The sequence below is a fragment of the Nomascus leucogenys genome, chromosome 10, assembly GCF_006542625.1.
Source record: "Nomascus leucogenys isolate Asia chromosome 10, Asia_NLE_v1, whole genome shotgun sequence".
NCBI lineage: Eukaryota > Metazoa > Chordata > Mammalia > Primates > Hylobatidae > Nomascus > Nomascus leucogenys.
The window spans coordinates 68,715,785-68,739,107 of record NC_044390.1 but is presented as its reverse complement, the minus strand read 5'-3'; the positions used below and the strand labels follow the sequence as shown (position 1 = coordinate 68,739,107).

The following is a 23,323-nucleotide window of genomic DNA, read 5'->3' as shown; positions in this document are numbered from 1 at the left end:
AGTTAACTAAGAAGGACAATTTTAGCAGAATTTGGGAGGAGACGTTTGAGCAAGAGGAAGTCAATACTGTGCAATGAATATGAAATATGGCATACAAAGGAAACGATAGTGGCTCAGTGGCAGTAACTAATCTGAAAAACAGAAGGGAAAGGTTTGCTTATAATGGCCAGTAGGTTCTCAGTGTACTCAATGTTGGTCCAAGTACATTTGTTATGGGCAAGGAGAAAGCATACCAAGGAAGAGGAAGATCCTAAGAAGAATGTCACACATCTACACTAGTTTCAAGATCAAGATCTAAAGAAAATAAATCTGAGCTTGCCCCTGTTTGAACTCATATGGCACCAAGCCAATTTCGTTCATTTTGACGCATAGTAATACTTCTCTATACTGTTTAGGGCTTGAGTGTGTGAATCTAGTATCCTTAGATGGACAAAGGGCCTCTTGTGAGCAGCTAGATTTCTCAAACTGCCCTCCTGAAAAACAATCTCTGCTTGCGCCCAAGAGTTTGAGGCTGCAGTGAGCTGTGATGGTGCCACTGCACTCCAGCTTGGATAAGAGAGCAAGACCCTGTCTCAAGAAAGAGAAAGAAAAGAGAAAAGAAAAAAGAAAACAAAGAAAAAAGAAAAACGATCTCCAGGGAGGAAGAGGAAGAGCTTTATAATTGCCTCATAAGTTTTTGTGTGAAAAGATGATTAGAAACTGAGACCTTCTCCAACTCCTGTTTTCACCTAAGCTGGACCAGGTCTACAGTCACCCGCTGGCTTCATAACACATTGCCAGTTTAAGCAACCCACAAGTAATCACATACTGCTTGGTGTGGGGTGGGGGGGTGGCGGGGCGTTCTTATAATATTGCCTAATGTTTTAATGTTTTGATCGCATTTTATTTAATTGTTTCCCAGGCTGTATTCTATTTTCTACTTGGCTGCAAACAAACTGAATACAGGGAGATGTTTTCTATGTAGAGTTCCCCACTACATCTGGTACAATATGCTTGCACCTAGCTATCAATACGTATATGGTAGGTATGGCTGAATCCCTCTGAAGGGTTAGGTTAGAGTTGTGCACAGGGTAAATACCTGGGGAATAATTACTGAATGGGATGCCAGTTTCTCATCCTTTTCAAGGAGGAAGAGGGATGAGAAATGCCACTTTGAAGTCTTTATAGGAAAATGCACATGATATTGGTTGCTTCCATCTTGGGGCTATTTGGCTGATAAATGACTCTGAAGAGCCATGTTGGGAGTTTAAGCCACGTTGAGCTTTCAATCTTTCAATCTTTCAATTTTCTTTTCTTCTTTAGTTGTATGTGGACAGAAAAACAAGCTTCACATATTGTGTGTGTCATAGGGGACTGCCCTACCTGCCAAGGGTCTCACTGGATCTCTGTACTCGTTTTCTGTTGCTAGCTGGTGGACAATATGGTACTAAGAACTCAAGAAGTTGGTCCTCATGTTGAACCTCAGAGGCCACCAAACCTTTCTGAAAAGCCCCTAGGGAGCTTCTGGAGGTGCTCAATAGTGACATATGTCAAGTTGAGAAGGGACAGCTGATCTTCCAGGGTAGAGATAGATCCACTCCCCACTCTCATAAAGAAGATGTGGGTTTGTTTGACCTTCACTATATAGGAAAAAGCCTCACAAATTCTTCAGCCCCTTGGATGGAGGCTCAGCCTCCACACTGTAAAATGCGGACATAATAACTTTTACATAATTTGAAAGGTTTCATAAGAATTGTCCCCCCTAATATATATGAAGTGCCATCCAAATTAGATTAACACAAGAGGATTATATAAACACCATGTATTATTTTTATTATTCTCAACTTATCACAATGGTCACCATTCAACTTCTCAGTAGGAGTTAGGTTAAAGCTCACAGCTCACAGCACCCGTGGAGGCCAAATCATGCTGGGATGGACGTTCTGTATTTGCAGCCCAAACATGTGTGAGGCAGTGTTTTTACTCACCTTCCGGGGGCGGGGCTGGGGCTGGCACTTCATTTTCTAGAAATGGAAAGAGTCATGGAAATGTCAGGCTCATTTATCACAGAGAAGAACTGCTTTCTACAGCCCCAGGCAGCTTCTGCTGCAGGCAGCCATCTCGCCTGTGTGTACTCACAAGAGGGATGGAGGAGGAAAACACATTCTCTCTTCTCTCTCTCTCTCACACACACACACACACGCATGCACACACACACACACACACCCTACTGCATCAAGAGGCCTAAGACATACATGCTGCCATTTATGTGTGGTATATAGATTTCCAGGAAGCGGCATGGTGTAGTGATGGAAAGATAAAGGTAGAATGGGGATCCGAGTGTCCTTGCCACTTAGTTATCCCCTCCAGAGGCGGGCCAGGCATTTACTTGTGCTGAGCCTGTTTTCCTGCCTCTAGAGAAATGGCCACATCTTACATGGGCAGGACTGCTGTTAGGATGAAGTGAAACACAACGGGTAGCAAGCATATGGTGAGCATATCCCGTAGAGGCTAAGGTAAGGTCGGTGCAGAAATGAGACCCCTTTTTCCCAGAAAGCAAGAGCACCCACTGCATCACCAACATTGTTCTGCCTGCATGAGAGACACTTTCTGAACACAGATGACATGAAAGTCCTCTGACTTTGCAGTGCTTTGTTGTTGCTGTTTTACAAGGAAGGTGCAATTCACTGGGAAACAGAATTAAGCCCTCTTAGAATCGTTTCTGGAAGCATACGTGCTTGGAGTAGATTCCCACCTACGCCTATCCAAAATTTTCCAAGCTCTGGTTTTGAGGTTTTGGTTTACCTGGCTTTGGATGTCTGGTTATTACAGAGCAGTCTGGCTATGAAGTCTGACAAAGAAACTTCTGTTAAAGAATATACTATTTCCAAGTAGCTAAAGGCATCCCCATGAACAAAGAGCATAGCGTTTCCCCTGCCAAATCCCTGTGGATGCCCAGAATTGGGAATTAGTGACATGTGAGTATCACTCACTCATGAAGCAGCTGCTTCATCTCCAGGACAAGAAGAGGCAGTTAATGAAGGTGATCGCTGCTAAAATTATCTTCTACTTGATCACTAAATAAAATATAAAGATAGCAAAGTTTTTGTATTATAGGCACATTGTGGAATCCTGGGAGCCTTTGTCAGCATATGGGATTTTCCACATTTTTTTCCACAAGTGACTCCTGTTGAGCAGGGCGGACGATGCCCATAACAAGCAGTTTGGCGGAACAGTCACCACTGTGTGTAGGCCAAGTGCCCCGTTCTAGTCTAGGAAGGCTGGAACGAGCATAGAAAAATGAATGGATTGCACCATAACAGAAATCAAGAAAAGAGTAATGCAGGCCTGGCAGGATGCAATAATGTCTTTTTCCATCACTCATTTTGTGGCTAGTATAAACTCCAATTTATTGTTTTTTAAAAACTTTTATTCAGTTGGCCATAAATAAGGTTATTACTATTTACTAGTGAGGGAAGATATATATAACCAAAAGACAAAAAAACATAACCTTATAGATGGACAGAAGAAAACGTGGCAGGATGTGATGTAATTTGCAGATACAGTGAAAACACAAATGTCCCTTGGATGTCATTGTCAGAAATGTTTTTGTTTCTTCACTACATCATGGAAAGAATCACTAGGGTTATCGTCAACCAAAACATGAAACTGTCAGTCAAAGCATTTTATTTTCAGAGATCTGAGTGCAGAAATGGAAATCTAATATTGTCCTCTTGGCTTTGAATAAGTTGTTGCAGCACACGGATATCAGAATACTGAGAGCGAGATGCCAATTTCTTTGACACGCTATCTTTCAGACTGGGCCATTGCCATGCCATGCCCAAGGACTTCTTCCTGGCTCTGTCTACAGACAAGTTTCTCATCCCTCCAGTCTCCTTTCTCCACAGCTGCAGAAGTTATTTACCCTACAACTGTGTTTCATCCCATTTTTCTACTTGAAAGTGTTTCTATTACTATTTGGTTAGGTCTACACTCCCCAGGTTCACATTCAAAGCCATTGTTCATGGGCACTTCTTTCTCTCCCTTCTCTTACTACGTTCCAATGGCCTCTCTGTTCTAAAGCCATTCCTGTCCACCTTCTGACCTTTCTGCCACTGTTCTTCCCAGCAGACCTCCTGCTTTTTCTGAACATGTGATGGAGTCAGACTTAGGTCTGAATCCTGACTCTGACCTGTTCATTGTGCAATCATGGGCAATTCCTTAATTTCCAACAGCCTTGGGTTCTTCATCTGTGAAATAAGAATAACAAGATAAATAACCTGTTAGGGTGCCAATTCTATGTAAGATGCATAGGGTAGTTCCTGCCATGTAGAAAGAGCTTTATAATTGACAGAATGAACTGTTACCATTACTATCGTTTGGCAATCTTTATCCATATTGCCAACATTTTTCTCAAGGCTCTCAGAGCTGATTATCCTTTCTTTTTTTTTTTCTTTTTTTTGAGATAGAGTCTCGCTCTGTCGCCAGGCTGGAGTGCAGTGGCGTGACCTTGGCTCACTGCAACCTCCACCTCCTGGGTTCAAGCAATTCTCCTGCCTCAACCTCCCAAGTAGCTGGGACTATAGGTGCGTGCCACCATGCCCAGCTGATTTTTGTATTTTTAGTAGAGACAGGGTTTCACCATGTTGGCCAGGATGGTGTCAATCTCTTGACCTCGTGATCCGCCCGCCTCGGCCTCCCAAAATGTTGGGATTACAGGCGTGAGCCACTGAGCCTGGCTAGAGCTGATTATTCTATTCTGTTCTTCTTCCTTACTCTTTTGCATTCTGGACCACGTCATAACACATTCTCTTTTCACTATGACTTAATTATTTTTTAATAGTCTCTGTATATTCATGTTTCTGTAAACAAAGCCAGGGATCTTTCCTTCCTTTCTTATCTCGCTGGTATCTCATTTTATTGCTGAAAACACATTAAATGCATAGAGAATTGATACAAAAGAATAAAGGAGGGCTTCTTTTGGTGGTTGGACATCTATTAACTTGATCATGCTTGTTTAGCATCTATGTGACCAATTCCCATTTTTTAACGGTAACCATAGTTGCTTAAAATCCAACTAAGGCCAACGGTGAATTCTAATCAAATACGTAAAAGAGAATCATCTTGGGCACTAAATCTGTAAATGTTCCCTAAATGTACATTCTCCATTTCCATTTTGTCTGTAGCCACCATGGGCTATGTAACAGACCAAAAATCAAAATGATAATTTAAAGGGCTTAATTCAACTTCCACTGAATCCACAAAATATTGGTCATGAATAGCCAACTCTTATCAGAGAGAATGGCAGAAACATTATAGGATATTAATGCTAGGACCGTTGTGGGATGGTTGCAGGGAGTAGAAATAGGAAAACGTATACCGGCCTATAAATAGGCAGATCCAGAACTTTTTCTTCTCAAAATTACAGAAACCTCTTTACTTTATAGCCAGTGAAGGAGTAAATACATTGCAACCCCTTATTAGAACCCACTGCATGTAGGACCTAGTGCATATTAATCCTTATAATCCTTACGACTCTGTGAAATCAGTACTATGATTATCTCCATTTCGCAAGTGGGAACTGAGGCTCTTTGAGATCCCACAGCCCAGGAAGGGTGGAACCAGGCTGTAATCCAGGCTTGCTTGACTCAGAGCCTGGGCTCTGCAGCCCGGGCCTGCACTTCCTTTCCCTGCTACTTATGTTGACCAAGGCAGAAGAGGGCTGATGGACTTCTCAGAGCAATTACACCATTTTCCCCACTGAATCGGTTGGTCTTATTCTCAAGACCACATAGCCTCATATGGATGTTGCCCTCCCTATTTTTAGGAGTGGGGTGCACATCGATTTCCTCAAGTATGAGATAGAAATAATAGCACAGCCTAACTCCAGGGGCATTTGGAAGGAATGAATGCATTAACGGGGTAGAGAACATGGCAAATGTCACATAGGCTTTAACTTTTCATGGCTTTTATCATTATGATCATCATTTTTACTTGGACACATCTATGAAAAAGACACTTATGTCTTCCTCCACATGCTGCCTGCTAAGGATATGTCTTATTTCTAGGTCTGTGAGCCGCATGTGTTAAAACATGTTTGCATTTGGGGTGGGGACTGAGGAAGCATCTGGGGGCTGGACAGAAGAGGTGAGTCCCACATACCCCTACTGTGAAGTGGGAATAGTAGTTGAGCTCGATGCAATTTTTATGCATTATAGTTTGCACACTGCAGATAAGCAGATCAATCAACGATTCAATCAATCAATCATGGTGAGACAGAAATGATCAGAGAAAGTAGGACTTTAGTCCTTTTCAGAGCATTTGAAACAGAGAATTCCAGTTGTCTTAAACCTGGAAACTGGGAAACCAAGGAGTGGTAAAGGCCAAGCAGCACGTGACTTAAATGGAAAATGAAGTGTTGCAGGTAAGTCTCAGAGCCCCCAAGATGTCCCCATTTACCTTGAAGGAACTGCTCATGCATCTCTTTCACTCTAATTCATATGTTTGTCTCTGACAGGTCCTGTCATGGCCAGCTTTGCCCACTTCTCTAAAAATAATTTACATGTTTCTAAAATTCATTGGCTGCCTCTGTAACATTCATTCATTAACAGCAATTTCCACAGTACCTCACTGAATAGGGACCATAGGCAGGAGCACCCTTGCAACCTAAATTCATTGAACTCCCATGATGAATTTAACAAGGTCAAAGAGGTTATAAAAGTGGTTACAATGCGATAAGATATCTGTGTTTAAGAAATTCACAGGTAAATGAATTGCCTTTTAGTATCAATTGAATCACTGAACCAAGTCACTCTGTACTCTTAAAACATTCAAGACTCACTACTTTCAGAAATCCTCTAGAACTTCTCAAACTGCAGTATGCATATTAATCACTTAGGGATCTGATCAAACTGCAGATTCTGACTCTTGGAGTCTGCAGCAGTAGGGTTCACGATTCTGCATTTCAAGGCTGCTCAGTGGCTCGGGAGGTCAATGTGGGAGGATTGCTTGAGCCCAGGTGTTTGAGACCTACCTGGGCATCATAATGAAATCCCGTCTTCACAAAAAAGCATTTCACATTAACTGGTGCTTCCCAAGTCCCAGCGACTTGGGAGGCTGAGGTGGGAGGATCCCTTAAGCCAGGAGGTAGAGGCTGCAGTGAGCCAAGATTGTACCACTATATTCCAGCTGGGGTGACGGAGCAAGACCCCATCTCCAGAAAAAAATTTTTTTTTAATTTTAAAAATAAAAAGATTCTGCATTTCTAAAAGGTTCCCAGGTGATGCTGCTGGTCCACAACCCACACTTTGAGTAACAGGGCTCAGCACACCCCCTAAATATCACCCGTTCCACTCCCTTTTCAAATGTGAGTGGGAACCCTAAAGGATTTACAGTAGATGGGGACTTTTCTTCTCCCTTTGATCACAAGCTTCTTGAGGACAAGGCCCTTCTCCTTCTCCTTTTCAGATTCCACACAGCAGGTGCTCCATAAATATAGTTGACTGGCAGCCTGTTCCTCCCTGCACAAAAGCCCCTTCTCCTTGCTGCCAAGAAATCCATAACCATCCCCTGGCATTCTATGGGCAGCTTTCTTCGTCTGTGTTACCCACAAGGAACACTATGTCTTTCACTGGTTCCCCTCCCGCTGGCCAAGGCTCCAGGGGCGTTCACCCAAGCTCCATCATTTACATTTCTTCTTACTGTCAACACATGTCTTCCATTTCTTAACAAGGGCAGGAGAGCAATTAGGGCTAGAGTTTTGGCTCTCAGGAATATTACACCCCTCGCCTTTCTAAGGAATCCCCCGCTTTTAAAATCGGGGCTCCCAAAAACAGCAAAGCAACTTGTGTCGAGGAACCTGTCCCACCAGTTTCTTAGCAAATAACACTCAGTCAATCACACCAACTGTTGTCAGCAAGGTTAGCTGTGTTGCAATGGTCGGGAGGCACCCACCTTTGGTAAGCTCTCTAAATCATAAACAAGCAAACTGATATTTATTGAGGTGAGGTCCTGCTGTACTTCTGCTTATTCAAAAGCCAAAGGGCAAAGTTCTGTGGAACATTCCTGCCAGGTAAATACAGTCGGTTTTTGTTCTCCTTTCTTTGCCCTCCCACACAACACCTCTTTTAGAAAACATGCTAACAGGACTAAAGAAGCGTGTTTTAAAACTTTTTGAATAAAAAGGAAAAACAAGGATACTTTTTGAAAAAAATAAGCCCAAGGAGATATTTTAAGGGACAACCTAAAAATGAACTAGTTTGTGAACCAACAACTAAAGCTAGCCCCCTCTTTCCTGGGCAAGGGCGGCTGTTCTTTGATCCTTTCTAATTAACAGATACAGACTTTCTCTCCCTCTGCAGCACTGAAATGCTTTCAAAGGGGTAGATCTATTTATGGTGGATTTTTCCTATGGTCACCTACTGTAAAAAGCACAGGTATGCCACCAATGGCATGCCTGCATAGCCTGTGCCAAGGCATTCTAATTGACGGGCACTGGTGGCAGCTATGAAATAGACAGCCCCATATGTGGCCTTTGTGCTGCTGTGGAAACACTAGGGACCCAGTAACTCCATAAATGGTTTGGCCCTCTCCAGTGGAGTCCATTTCTATTTTCAATGATCAAGAGTTTCATGGCCAGTAACTTAAAGGGGAAAAAAGAAATCTTACGTCTTAAAATTAATTAACTTGTCTCTTTTTACATGTCTGCGTCTATACACATAAAACAAAACAAAACAAAACACAACAAAACACCCAGTTCTCTTCTTCCCGTGGGCTGTCTCAAATATTACATTATTTGACCTACTTAAACTATCTTATGGGCTCTTATGTACAATTTAATTTAGCTTTTTTATAGCATGGAGAGCATAATTATATCACATGAGTATATTATATAGGCATAAAAAAGACAGAAGAACACACAATAACAATTATCATTAAATGTTATGATTCTAGTCTGTTTTTGTGGCTTTCCGTCACTTTATTGGGGAAAATTTTTTAAAAATAAAAATGTTCTTTAGAAATTTGAGGCATAGGAGAAAATTGTATGCTATTCCTAATTATTATTTCTTATTCTCAAAGTAAAATTCTAGCTTTGAAATAGAACATGTGAGGGCTTTATGTTTTGTAAACATCATGATGAATAAGGAAAGGTCTGCCTGGCCAACTCTTGTACTGTCATTTTTGGTGGTATAGCAAATTATCTTTCTTTTTAGATTAAATATATAATAAACACTATCAGGTGTCTCCCCCTTGATGGTGGAATCTGACCCAATATGCATACTCCAACCTGGACTTCATATGCCCAGACACGAGCACAATGGAAGCTCCCATAGCATAAAATATTGTTTTCATGGGGACGTTCACAATGCTTAGAGATGTTTGATTCTGTTAATCATAAGTGTACCCCATGGCCGGGCGCAGTGGCTGTCGCCTATGATCTCAGCACTTTGGGGGGCAGATTGAATTGCTTGAGCTCAGGAGTTCACGACTAGCCTGTGCAACATGGCAAAACCACATCTCTACCAAAAATACAAGAAATTAGTCGGGCATGGTGATGCGTGCCTGTGGTCCCAGCTACTTTGGAGGCTGAGGTGGGAAGATTGCTTGAACTGGATAGACGAAGGTTGCGGTGAGCCAAGATTGCACCACTGCACTCCAGCCTGAGTGACAGACTAAAACAAAACAAAACAAACAAACAAAAAACAGTGGACCCCCCAAAATCAGCAAATATAAATGACAGTGTATTTTTATTGGCCAAATTGCTTATGTATCAGAGATGAAGAATTTGGACATAAATCAACGTTTAATTCAACATTTTCACAATTACTTGCTTATTTTGTTCCCCACTCTATTCATTATAGGCATTATGGGTCTGGATATTTTATACTTTAGAATTTAAGAGAATTACATACTCTTTAAAGAAGTAGGCTGGGCATGGTGGCTCAAGCATATAGTCCCATCACCTTGGGAGACTGGGGTGGGTGGCTTGCTTGAGCTCAGGAGTTCAAGACCAGGCTGGGTAATGCAGTGAGACCCTGTCTCTATACAAAAAATAATACTAAATTGATTTATATTAGTGGTTCTCAAAGTACGGTCTGGGGTCTTCAGGAGCTGCCTAGGTAGGGAGTTTACCAGGTCAAAATGATTCTCCTAGTAGTAATGCTAAGACGTTAGTTGCCTTTTTCACTCATATTCTCTAACAAATAGACACTGAAGTTTTCCAGAGGATACATAATGTGTAATGATATCAATGTTCTGACAGCTAATAGAATTGTTTGTGTATTCTTGTGTGTGTGTGTGTGTGTGTGTGTGTGTTTCTTTTTTGAGAAGAAAGGTCTCATTCTGTCACCCAGGCTGGAGTTCAGTGGCATGATCTCAGCTCACTGCAGCCTCGATCTCCCCAGGCTCAGATGATCTTCCCAGCTCAGCCTCCTGAGTAGCTGGATCTACAGGCATGTACCATGCCTGACTAATTTTTGTATTTTTAGTAGAGACGAGGTTTCACCATGTTTCTCAGGCTGGTCTCGAACTCCTGGGCTCAAGCGATCTGCCCTCCTCAGCCTTCCAAAGTGCTTGGATTACAGACATAAGTCACCACGCCTGGCTGTATTCTTGTATTTTAAACATTATCAATTTTACTTTTATTTATTTATTTTGAGACAGAGTTTTGCTCTTGTTGCCCAGGCTGGAGTGCAATGGCGTGATCTCGGCTCACTACAACCTCCGCCTCCCAGGTTCAAGAGATTCTCCTGCCTCAGCTTCCTGAGTAGCTGGAATTACAAGGATCCGCCACCATGCACAGCTAATTTTTTGTATTTTTAGTAGAGACAGGGTTTCACCATGTTGGCCAGGCTGGTCTCAAATTCCTGACCTCAGGTGATCCACCTGTCTTGGCCTCCCTGAGTGCTGAGATTACAGGCATGAGCCACCACGCCCAGCCAATTTTAATTTTTAATACAGTAAATATATGACACACTAATACAATATTTACTGTACTCCAAATTAAAATTAGTGTGTATAATACACTAGTTATGCACATAAACAAATGATCTTTAGTTTATTCAATAATTGTTAAGGGTGCAAATGGATCTGAGACCAAAAGGTTTGAACCACTGGTTTTGAATTTATTGTAAATCTCTTTGGAAAAAGATTTTGTGCATGTTATTTTTAAAATAAACTCAGGTCATATACATCATATACATCTGCAGCTTTGATAAAACGAATGAATCAGTCAAAATAAAAACCTTACATTGATTTTGAGAGCAATAACTCGTTTTCCTAAGTGCACCATAATAGAGACAAAAGGCAATAGTGTCTAGTAACACCTCCCCTGTGCAGAATTCAGCTATCTAGCAACTTACCTAACAGCTTCTGACCACCCAAATAAAAGGGCCTCTGAAGGGCCTCTGCATTTATCTCAAGCTCCTACGTTCCATGCACTAAGAGTTTCTGTGTTTTCCTCATGGAAGAAGGCCCTAGCTCCTCAGTAAACCCAGGGCCTGGGACTTGGGAAAGGTAAGCAGGGTGCCTGAGGAGCAAAATTTAAGGAGGTCACTTAAGGGCCTGACCCTGCATTTTGGTGACCCAGAAAGTGAGTGCCTTCTTAAATGTTGTGCCTTAGGTGGTGCTAAACTCTACTCAGCCAGATTAATTACCTGGAATGGCGTCTATAATGAAGGACAAAGGGGAGTAAGGGGAACAGTTTCGTATGCTGACTGACAAGAGTACTAAAGAAGACAGCACATTTCTAGGAGGGATAAAGTAGGAAAGCTAAGAAAAATTGGACAGAAATTCAAAACGCAAATCAATATGAGCTCATTTTTCAAAAGAGCAAATCATTTGGGCCCTCAGGGTGTCACATGCTACTAATAACTGATATCTATAATTTAAGACAAATTATATCCACTGTACTTTATTTTTTAAAGCAAGGAGTAATATATTACATTTAAGAATGTTTTAATTCAAACTGGTGGAAAAAATAAGGCTCTGAGGTTATATAACAAAATTAACCCTTAGCTGTGCAGAGAATCCAGCTATTCAGAATGATTCAATCAATTTAATCCACATTTATTTACTATGGTCAAATGTTGCCAAAGACTGTACTGTACTCTAATGTTCTGAATAGATGAAGTTTAATTATACATCAATCATGTAAATTTTCAATGACTCATTATTCAACTTTTGGAATTTCCCTGAATCTACAGGGATTTTTTTCCTCCCCTAGTCAATTCATATCTTTTGTCCTTCTAATTATGCAAGTTTCAACTCAGGATGTCATTTCACACAGGAAGAGGATTAAAATATGGTCCTTATTACATAGCAACAAATAGCTTCTCATTGTTAACATGGGGCTGGCGGAAAATTGCTAAGCTCTGAGGACTTGCCTTCCTTACTACTCTTACCATGTTTTAAAGAATCAAATGGGGTTGGAGTGGCATATATGAGGGTGTGTTTTGCAAGGGAAGATTTACTTAAATTGAAGGAGCTTAAAATTTTAGCATAGGTCAACAGGAAATTATTGCAAAAGCAATTTGAATTGTTAACAATTTCCTCCTTTACTGTGTCTTTTCTGGGGATCTTGCATCAGTTATTATTGTTATTATTATTTTGAGACAGAGTCTCGCTCTGTCACCCAGGCAGGAGTGCAGTGGCATGATCATGGCTCATTGCAGCCTTGACCTCCTGGGCTCAGGTGAATCTCCTGCTTCAGCCTCCCAGGTAGCTGGGACTACAGTTGTACACCACCACATCCAGATAATTTTTGTATTTTTTCATGTTGTTTCACCATGTTGCTCAGGCTGGTCTCAAACTCCTGGGCTCAAGCAATTCTCCGGCCTTGGCCTCCCAAAATGCTGGGATTATAGGCATGAGCCGCTGTACTTGAACTTGTATCACTTATGTGGCTATAGGGTTATAGGATAAATTTCTTAAAGGCCTTGCTCTAAGCTGTTGCTGGACCTCACATTGGGTGACTTTTTAAAAATAGAGGAAGAAGAGTCCTGACACCAGGTGGGGTCATAAATATAAAATTCCACTGCAATAAACACAGTGACACTCAATCAATCACCCACAACATCCATATGTGGTCATGGAGAGTTCTTTATGTGGTCATCTCAGGAAAGCGCAGACTGAGGAAGACCCTATCCACCAAAAAACACCCCGATAGGGAGAGAAATCTTTTTTTTTTTTTTTTGAGAAGGAATTTCGCTCTTGTTGCCCAGGCTGGAGTGCAGTGGTGCGATCTTGGCTCACCACAACCTCCGTCTCCCGGTTTCAAGCGATTCTCCTGCTTCAACCTCCTGAGTAGCTGGGATTACAGGCATGCGCCACCATGCCCAGCTAATTTTGTATTTTTAGTAGAGATGGGGTTTCTTCATGTTGGTCAGGCTGGTCTCGAACTCCCGACCTCAGGTGATCCTCCCAGCTTGGCCTCCCAAAGTGCTGGGATTATAGGCATGAGCCACCGCACCCAGCCAGGGAGAGAAATTGTAAAGTCCCACAAACCCAAGACTTATAATCCTTGGAGACAGATATAGTTATTGTTCAACTGTGCAGGGTAACTCTTTCATCTAAGTGGGAAAGGCCATGCCCCCGCAATGGAACGGTGAAGAAACAACCCAACCATTATCACCTTATGCTGACTAGAGACCCCCAGATTGGACATGGCTCATTTCAGTAAGAACATAACAGAGGTCACGGAGTATAGACCTTTTATATGATCTGAGCTTCTATGGGTGAAAGCAAAGATGTATCACTACAAGTAAAAGAAGGAAATACAGTGGTGGCAATGATGGTTATGACTATCATAGCAGCTGTCTTGGCATGTATTATAAATATTACACTAGTGAGGAGGTGAGCAGTGGTTGTTACATCCCTTACGTTGAGGGAAATGCCATCAAAGTTTATGTGAAATATGAGGCATTTAATACCTTATGCCAGACAAGATTTCTGAGTTTACTGCTTTAGGAGGGAAATGCTTGAAATCTTTCCATATGTTAGGCCCTGTTCTAAGCACTTTACCTGTCTGGGCATGGTGGCTCATGCCTGGAATCCCAGCACTTTGGGAGGCCGAGGCAGGCGGATCACTTGAGGTCAGGAGTTCGAGACCAGCCTGGCCAATATGTTGAAACCCTATCTCTACCAGAAAACTACAAAAATTAGCTGGGCGTGGTGGCGCATGCCTGTAACCCCAGCTACTCGGGAGGCTGAGGTAGGAGAATTGCTTGAACCAGGGAGGCAAAGGTTGCAGTGAGCTGAGATCATGCCACTGCACTCTGGCCTGGGTGACAGAGCAAGACTCCATCTCAAATAAAAAATAAGATAAAATAAGCACTTTACCTGGTGTATTTCAGTTAATTCTTACTGAGACCCAGTGAGTTGATACTGTTTTATTCACATACAGATGAGGAAACAGAGGCATACAAAGTGTAAATAACTCAGTTCATGGTGCAGCTGGAATTTGAGCTGTCTAGAATGTTCTACAAATAGTATAATTTTTTTATGTCATCATGTTTAATAATGTGTATTATTTAAGATGCATAAAGAAAAAGCCAAGATACATACTGCGTGCATAACAACCTAAAGACATCTAACTCTAAACATGACAAAATACAGAATTAAAATGAACACATTTCGAGTTATAAGTAGAGCATTCTGTTCATTAAATTTTTTAGAAGGCAAACGATATTACCGGATGCAAGCAAAGCAATTTATAAAGAGTATTTAGGAACGATCTGGACAATTTTAGAGAGGAAGAATATTTACCAAAATAGCTAAATACACATCAAAAAGAGAATAGAACAAAATCATAAGATCTAACATCTGACATATTATTAAATGTAATTTTAGACGCTGCCCTGATGTGCCAAACTGGCCTAAAAAGCATTCCTAAAGGAGTAGAAAAGGTCAAGTCTTATCAAAGTGGATTTAGACTTGAAAGGCATAATGAAAGTCAGATTACAGTTAGCGTTTTGTGAACTCATTTTAGAAAGAGAAATAAGCGTGAGATTGAATGATCCTGGTCTTCGCCTCTGCCAAATCAATCAATTCACGCCCCAATCTGATGGGACCTAAAAGTTTACTCTGGAAATGTGCGTTAAAGCCCGTAAATACTCTGTCCCATGAATGGGAACATCTTGAAATTTGGCCTGTGGTCTATCTTTGAGCTGTCTAAAACAAATGTACTGTTTGTAAATTAAAACTGAGCCTATCCACACAGAGCAGAATTACGACAAGACAGTATGATCACTTTGACTTTGGGGGGCTGTCTTTGTAAAAAGCTGCAAGGACAGAAGCCCTCTTCTCATCTGGTTATGAGATAATTTGCATACATGTAGAAAATTAAGTGACAAAGTCTTTCTTCTTTTTCACAGTTTGACTTTCCTTAATTGGTATGCTCTCAAATTTTAGGAAACCCCTCATGAATAAACAGTAGCTACTTCATGATTAACCTAACTCAGAACACTAATTCAGCTACTACCTGTCTGTGTATTTATTCAGTTTCCGCAGGATGCAGTACTCTGAACAAACCAAGGATTCCAGGAAAGACATCTGTTTCCATCAAGAACTAACATGGAATAATAACAAAGAAGATGTGGCCACATGCTCTCAGGTACACACATGAAATTAAAATTTCCATACTTATGTTTGATTGCTAGAACTTTAATCCTGTTCTTTATCATCTAACACACTTAAGTATGTCTAGAGATGAAGTTTAGATTTCACAGAAGATATTGGCAGCCAAGAGTATTTTGTGTCTCTTAATATAGTTTTCATAGACTAATTAAGGAGCAGTGAAGATAAAAATAGTCATTATTAATTATAATCAAAATTCTTCTCTGTGTCCACAAACAGCCTAAAAATAATTTTTAAATAAAACAATTGCAATAATTTTAAATAAAAGTAACAAAAATGCTTCCTCGGACTGTAAAAACAATAGCAATAATTACACAGCAATCTCCTCTCACAACCATATAAAATTGAAAAGAAGAATGTATTTGTTTACAAAAGTATTGCAAAACTGTCATTTTGTATTTATTCAAGTTTTTAAAGAGACCACTTATTTATTTGTTTTTGTGTCCAAGCATTTTTTAAAAGCAACTTCAGTCTGGGTAGTTGACTTCAACACCCATGTTTGATTCGGGGATACTTTGAAATTGCTGTTAATAAGGAAACTCTATGAATTGTGTGTGTATACAGAGCCTAAAAAAAAAAAAAAGTTTCAAGGCCGTGTCTCATGGCCAAAATAAAGTGAGTCATTGAGAGCATAAAGGATTGTAAGTTCTTCATGTTTTCCACCCTCCTGGATTCCTTAGACCAGCTAGTGAGCCTAACTTCCACCTTTGACTATTCCACAATCTCCCTTACTCCTGACTTCACTGTTTGAAAGGCCTGGGAACAAGAGGGAATTTCTTTAGATTTACTGGGTGAGAAGTAAGGATACAACTTGTTTTTCCAAAGTCTTTTTAAAGCAATATATTTAGGGCACTTCAGAGGAAAGAATTGGCCGGTCCTTTATTTATCTTCCTAACAGGTGCAGTCGGAGCAGTCATAAAAGCAGGCTACTGAAAAAGAATGATTCTGCCAAGTATTAAGTCCCTCTAGCACGCATTTGCCCTAGAGTATTCCTTCTTACAACACAGAGCTCAAATATATGCCATGAATCTCCAGCACAGCATGGCGGTTTTTCTCAGGAGGAAAAAATATGATGGCGTTCATTCATACAACTTTATTTTCCGTCCAAATCTTCAACTTGGCCTGGATGAACCATTCAAAGCCAAAAGGGAAACAATTGCCCTTAATAAACTATCTTTCCTCCTCCCCTATTCCTTTCTCTTCGTTTTCTGCATAAATTATTAATTTTTCCCCAATTTGAGGTAAGGGTAATATTTATATATTAGATGACTTTCCAAAGACAAATTGATTTCGGTGTTTGAAATAGGCCATTCACTCTCTTGCAGGTAGAAACTGAAGGTCAAAGAAGAAATGTGAGAAGGAGGTTTCCCATCAAGGGAGCTCCTTTTCTGATGGATGACTAAGCCCTGAGAAATGCTTAGAAATAGGCAAGAGGTGATGAATGCTGCTGTACATTCAGGTAGCTTTTGGGCTCGGCAGAACTTTAAAATGTGATGAAATCTCTAGAGACCAAGAAAAAAAGGATACAGAAATGGAAAAACCCTTATGGACCCAAACAACAACAACAACAACAACAAAACTGTTCTCTATTACCATGGTCCCATCTATTCCTATTGAAATGTAGACCAAGATGGATAAGATGAATACTGTATGTTGACACAGCAAAATTATCTGTAGTAACAAAGCCATGCCTTTGCTTCCTGAAGTTATCGGCACCTTAAAATTATGGTCATAAAGGAACCTGTGTTTGGTCATACATTTGAGTTTTCAAGAAGGGATCTTACACAGAAAATGAGAAAACTACAGTGACTCTCTTGAGATTTTTTGAATGACACACAAGCACCAAAGAGGAACTTTTGCCTTTTCGGACAAGTTAAGTACATTAAATATAATAAGGTCTGATGAATCAGAAACAAAAAGTGAAATCCAATAAGGCCTCAACTCAGTGTTTTAGAAGAGAATTTTTCTGGGTTTTATAGTATCTGACAGTTAATAGGCCAGGCATGGTGGCTCACACCTGTAGTCTCAGCACTTTAGAAGACAGAGACAAGTGGATCTCTTGAGCCCAGGAGTTCGAGACCAGCCTGGGCAACATTGTGAGGCCCCCATCTCTACTAAAAATAAAAAAATTAGCTATTAGCTGGGCATGATGGCATGCATCTGTGGTCCTAGCTACTGGGGAGGCTGAGGTGGGAGGATTGCTTGAGCCTGGGAGGCAGAGTTTGCAGTGCGCCATGATTGCACCACTGCATTCCAGCCTGGGTGACAGAATGAGACCTTTTCTCAAAAAAATAAAATAATAATAATAAAAAAAAGAATCCAGTTAACAGTTGTCCCAGGATGTTAAAGAATCAGGCTTTATGGTTTTAATCATTACATATTCCAGGGGTAAAATTCTGAGGAAATCATTTTTACGGGTTTAATAGCCATTCATACTATTCTTTAATGAACAAAGATTCTGCTACAGAAGAAAGGCTATCGCAATTGTCTAGTTTTTGGTTGATAAAATTTCTTTTTGACTGGAAAAGAGAAATTTCCAGTGAAAGTGATTTCTTGGCCGGGCACAGTGGCTCATGCCTGTAATCCCAGCACTTTGGGAGGCCGAGGCAGGTGGACCACCTGAGGTCAGCTGTTTGAGACCAGCCTGGCCAACATGGCGAAACCCTGTTTCTGCTAAAAATACAAAAATTAGCTGGGCATGTTGGTGGGCGCCTGTAATCCCAGCTACTTGAGATGTTGAGGCACAAGAATCACTTGAACCTGGGAGGCAAAGGCTGCAGTGAGCGGAGATCGTGGCACTGCACTCCAGCCTGGGCCACAGAGTGAGATACTGTTTTAACAAAAAAAAAAAAAAGAAAGGTGATTTCTTTATACAATAGGAACCAGGGGCAATTAACTGCAGGGCACTTACTTGTACTCAATTAATAATTGATATATAAATGAATGTATCAAAGGCATCCTGGGAGATCCCCACAAATCTGAAACTGCCTACAACATCCTCCCAATTTGATCGGAATAACTTAACTGTACTAGGCCTTAGGTTCTGTAAGAATCCAAAGTGCTGTAAGGTAAGTTTTATCTGGAACCGACAGTACAAATAACATAGTTCTCCAAAGAATACATAATATACAATTGACGACGGTAGAAAGTAGAACAATGGGAAGTGGTTACTCCTTAAGAATAATACTTGCTTTCTCCAAAAGGGCTCACTGAGCCATCCAGCATATTCCAAGAGTCTAAACAAGGACTGTTGACTAATTACTTCCATTAGACTTCCTCCTTGAGATCCAAAGTTACATCTGTCCTTCCTCCTTCTCCTTAGAAGAACCAGCTCTCCCAAGATCTAAGAAGAAAGCTCCCAGAATTAGGCCACGGTAGGCTGGAAAGTAGTTGAGTGAGACATTTTTTGTACCTCCAGGTGCTGAAAACTCAGCCTCTTTTGAGGAGTGGCCAGATCCTCCTGGATCCTAGGAGGGCCAAACCAGCCCATGTGTCCTATCAAGATTCACAGCAAGTGGTCATGGCCTTCCTGGGCACGGCTTTACGAGCTGTGGGAAAGAGTTCAGAAGACCCATATGGGCTGGAGGAGCCTGCTCTTTGGGAGGATTTCTGCAGATATTTTGAAATGATTCTGAAGAACTGGCTCTAGGCCATATTTTATTTTTCAGAGGGATGCTTATATGCAATCGAACTAACCCCAGTGAAAATGAAATCACAGTTAGGAGAAGAAGAAAGGACCAGAATAGTTCATGAATTGCCATACTCCTTACTCTTCTAATGTAAACAATATTAAAATGCAATTATTTCACTAAGGAAAGCTCTTCAAGGTACAGTTCCTTTAAGAATCAGTTCTGCTGGTAAGGGAACCAAAAAAATCTCTGTACTTCCTCAATGGATTTTAAATATATCAGTAACTCTTCTTGCCCCACTCCCCATCATCCAAATTTACACTAACCAAAGAATTTCTGGGTATAAAATTACTGTCCTGGGTGGAGGAACTCCTACACAGAATAGCAACGTGCTTTTATAGCAAAAGAAGATGATGGAGTCTTTAGTATCCATGCTGTTTTATTCAGAAAGAAAATATATATATTGGGGGGCTGGGGGCTGAAGTTAAAGATATATTTTCCTCTTTGCAGCTCTACAATTTCATTCCCCATAAAAGCAGAGTGAATCAGACTGAGTTGTCAAATGAAAAGTAAACTTCATCGCCTTTGTGATCAGAATAATTTAATTAGCTTTATCGGCTCTTACAGCCTGTCACCTTAATTATTGATTTTTCAGCTTTCTTCTCATTTTCAATTAGGCTTTTTAAAAAAATGCAAAATCGTTCACTAAATTCAGAATAATTAAAACAATATTGTGTTTCCAGTTTGGAAACATGGTAGAATGTATTTCATCTGGGTACACTTCAGAGAGGTTAAAGTGACAGAGCAGATAAAAAGGACACTTAATACACACGTAAATCATTTGCATTACAAATAAGACACTTTAGCAGGGGTTGGACTCCCTGCCTGACAGTCAGGATTAAGTTCCCATATTAATGCATGCATTTGGTGTGGTTATTTTGGGTGAAAGACTTCATCCATCAATGCCCTCTGCCACTAAGTAAGGCCAACCTGTAAACTGATCACCACAGCCTGTCAACACTGGTTACTTAATTATATAAAGAAAATATGTTTAAAAGACTTTTGATAATTTGGTTAGTATTTCAACTTTGAGTTCAACATGTAACATCTTTTTCAAGGTTCCTTAAAATAATAGATAAAACATTTTTAAGAATTAAAAACTGAAAACTATGACTATTTTTATGTTTCCTGCTAATCTTTCTTTTTCTTTTATTTGCAGAAGGGAAAAATAAAGATTCAGTAAGCATTAATGAAGATGAATACAAATGAAATAATATTTTTAAAAGATATTTTCATTAAAAATTAAATTCAATGCATGCATACTATTCATTTGTCCTTATTATTATTTATTTTCATAATTACTAATTCCAATTTACTTCTGTTACCAATTGGTAGTTTTAATATACTAATTTTTTTATAGAAAGAAGAAACTTTGTTAGAGAAAACATTTCTTCTAAGGAAGAATATTTTTATACTTTCAGCTTAACTATTCTTAAAGGCTACTACATATTATGAAACTCTCTACAATAAAACTCATGAAAGAACAATCTATTCATGATATTCAGGGACATCCTTTTTTACCAGGTGTTTGGTTTTCTTTCAGTGCAAGAATTTAATAACGAACCTCCAAAGGCACTGATAAGAACAAAAAAAACCCTTCGTCTGTATATTTTAAATATGTTTCCATTAAAAAAATGTAGCAAATCTGGAAATAATGTCACAAATTCTTTTTTGAAATCTTGATCCAATGTATTAACCATCTGAGAAAATATTTTAAGTCTCCTACTCTCTGCGAATTGCAAATACATGGCAAAAATTTGTGATTAAATCTAAGAAAATATGCTTGAAAATGTAATCTGTTTACCATCAGCAATTAACATCCTTAAATTACACTTTAAGGATTCTTCACAATTGAATGATAGAATTATCATTTGATAATTTTAGCCAATATCCCTTTAGAAACTATCATTATCAGAAATCTTTCAATTCAGTATACTCTCGCTGTATTTTTCCTCTGGTCTGTTTAATCTAAAAGATCGTTTCCTTAAATCATAGTGATTTTATTTTCTCATCTAGTTAAGAAATTTGTTATTTGTTTGAAGATAAATATCAAAATAAACATTTTATTAAGAAGTACAACAAAAAGATTTCTAGATAAGTCTTACCCTCTTTCTTAGTGGGTTCTGGCATGGCCACAATAAGATGTTATTCTTTAAAGAGTTTCCTCCCCTCCACGACTAGTTGACAGAAACCCCACAGGCAGGCGAGAGATGGTGCAGGTCGGTGTGACAAGCAGTTGGGGAGAAACCCAGTGCTTTTATACTGCCTCTGAACATCAATCATGATGGCACCTCCCTTTCTTCAGCACAAGGATGCAGGAAATTGACAGCTATGGGGACCTTTCTCACATCTGTTGTCTGCACTCTGCTCTCTCGCCTACTGGAAGGAATCTCCTGCCCATCTCATGTGGCTGATGAGAACACCTCTAACTTTCTAAATTCAGCTGCAGCCTCGTGCTCCGTCTTGCTCTTCTCTCTCTGACAGATGCATGTGCTGACTCAAGAGTGCAAAAAGTTTGCTGGATGATAAAAAAATCAAATTAAAAATCATAATATGCCAATCCAACCTATACCTTAATTTTCAGTAAGATCAGGCAGAAAAGTCTTTGTATTCAGATGATCATTTTAATGCTCAAATTGGCTTTTCATTTTCATCAGTCCTTAATTATTGCATTTATATTTTTTCTTATTCCTCATTGATATGTCAATATTAATTTTCAAGCCAAATCTCTAGGTTAAATAATTTGTATCGTGTTCTCCTCTAAGAATAGCAAAGATTTCTATTAGGGGATACTCTGCGTTTACATTTTTTTCCAAAAACATCATTTTCCAAAATTATAGGACATATAAAAGGAAGAGGCAATGACACATGCTACAACATGGTTGAAGCTTGAGAACATTACACTAAGTGAAAGAAGTCAGTCAGACATACAAACGTAGACTATAAAATAATAGATCACTGCCGGGCTCATGCCTGTAATCCCAGCATTTTGGGAGGCTGAGGCGGGTGGATCACCTGAGGTCAGGAGTTCGAGACCAGCCTGAACAACATGAAGAAACCCCGTCTCTACTAAAAATACAAAATTAGCAGGGCATGGTGGTGCACGCCTGTAATCCCAGCTACTCTGGAGGCTGAGACAGGAGAATCACTTGAACCCGGGAGGCGGAGGTTGTGGTGAGCCGAGATTGAGCCATTGCCCTCCAGCCTGGGCAACAAGATCGAAACTCCATCTCAAATTAATAATAATATTAATAAATAATAGAACACACATTGTACAATTCTACTTATATGAAATGTCCAGGATAGACAAATCCAGATGGTGGGAAAGTATATCAGTGTTTGCCAGCGGCCTAAGGGAGGTGGAATTGGGAGTGACTGCCAGCGCATACAGGGTTTCTTTTGGTCATGATGAAAATGTTCTGGGATTAGATAGTTAGTGGTGATGGTTGTACAACTTTGTGAATATATTAAAAACCACTGAATTATACACTTAAAAATACATATGGAGGCTGGGTGCAGTGCTCGGGCCTATAATCCGAGCACTTTGGGAGGCCAAGGTGGGAAGATCACTTGAAGCCAGGAGTTGGAGACCAGCCTGGGTAACAAACCAAGACCCTGTCTCTACAAAAAATAAAAATAAAATAAAAAGATATATATGGGGCCTGGGCAAAGAAAGTCAAATAGACTAGTAGCTATTGTTTTGATTCAAGATGGTAATTGGAGGGTACACAAATCTAACTTAAGATGTTGAAAGACTGTAGTAGATGTGGTCACTTTCTCCCAAAACACTCATGGAACTGATAGAGAAATAGGAACTACCAAGTAGCCAGCCCGAAGAAGACACCTTACTTTCTTTTTTCACATGCACTAGGACTAACCTGAGTTTATATGAAAAGACAACTACACGTATGCCTTTATTGGTGTGTGTTTTCAAGATAATTTTCAAAAACTTTGATTGATTGGTACTGAAGCAGCCGCACTGTCTTGTCTAATTTCCCTTGTGGCTGAGAGTGCAGCTGGTC

General features: G+C 40.0%; 1 protein-coding gene across 8 annotated transcripts in view; it reads right to left on the bottom strand.

Moving 5' to 3' along the window:
* MYBPC1 (myosin binding protein C, slow type) overlaps positions 1-21,571 on the bottom strand; it is a 109,341-nt gene extending 87,770 nt beyond the window's left edge. For 5 of the 8 annotated variants that reach the window (XM_030821266.1, XM_030821269.1, XM_030821267.1 and 2 more), the window contains exons 1-2: positions 21,407-21,533; positions 1,968-2,003 (exon numbers count right to left, since the gene is read on the bottom strand). In XM_030821266.1, the coding sequence (XP_030677126.1) occupies positions 1,968-2,003; positions 21,407-21,431 (61 nt within the window). In that variant the 5' untranslated portion in view covers positions 21,432-21,533. Of the gene's footprint in view, positions 1-1,967; positions 2,004-21,406 lie in introns of all 8 variants that reach the window. The other 3 variants (XM_003269916.4, XM_003269919.4, XM_003269918.4) reach the window with 1 other exon arrangement.
* Positions 21,572-23,323: the final 1,752 nt, after the last annotated feature.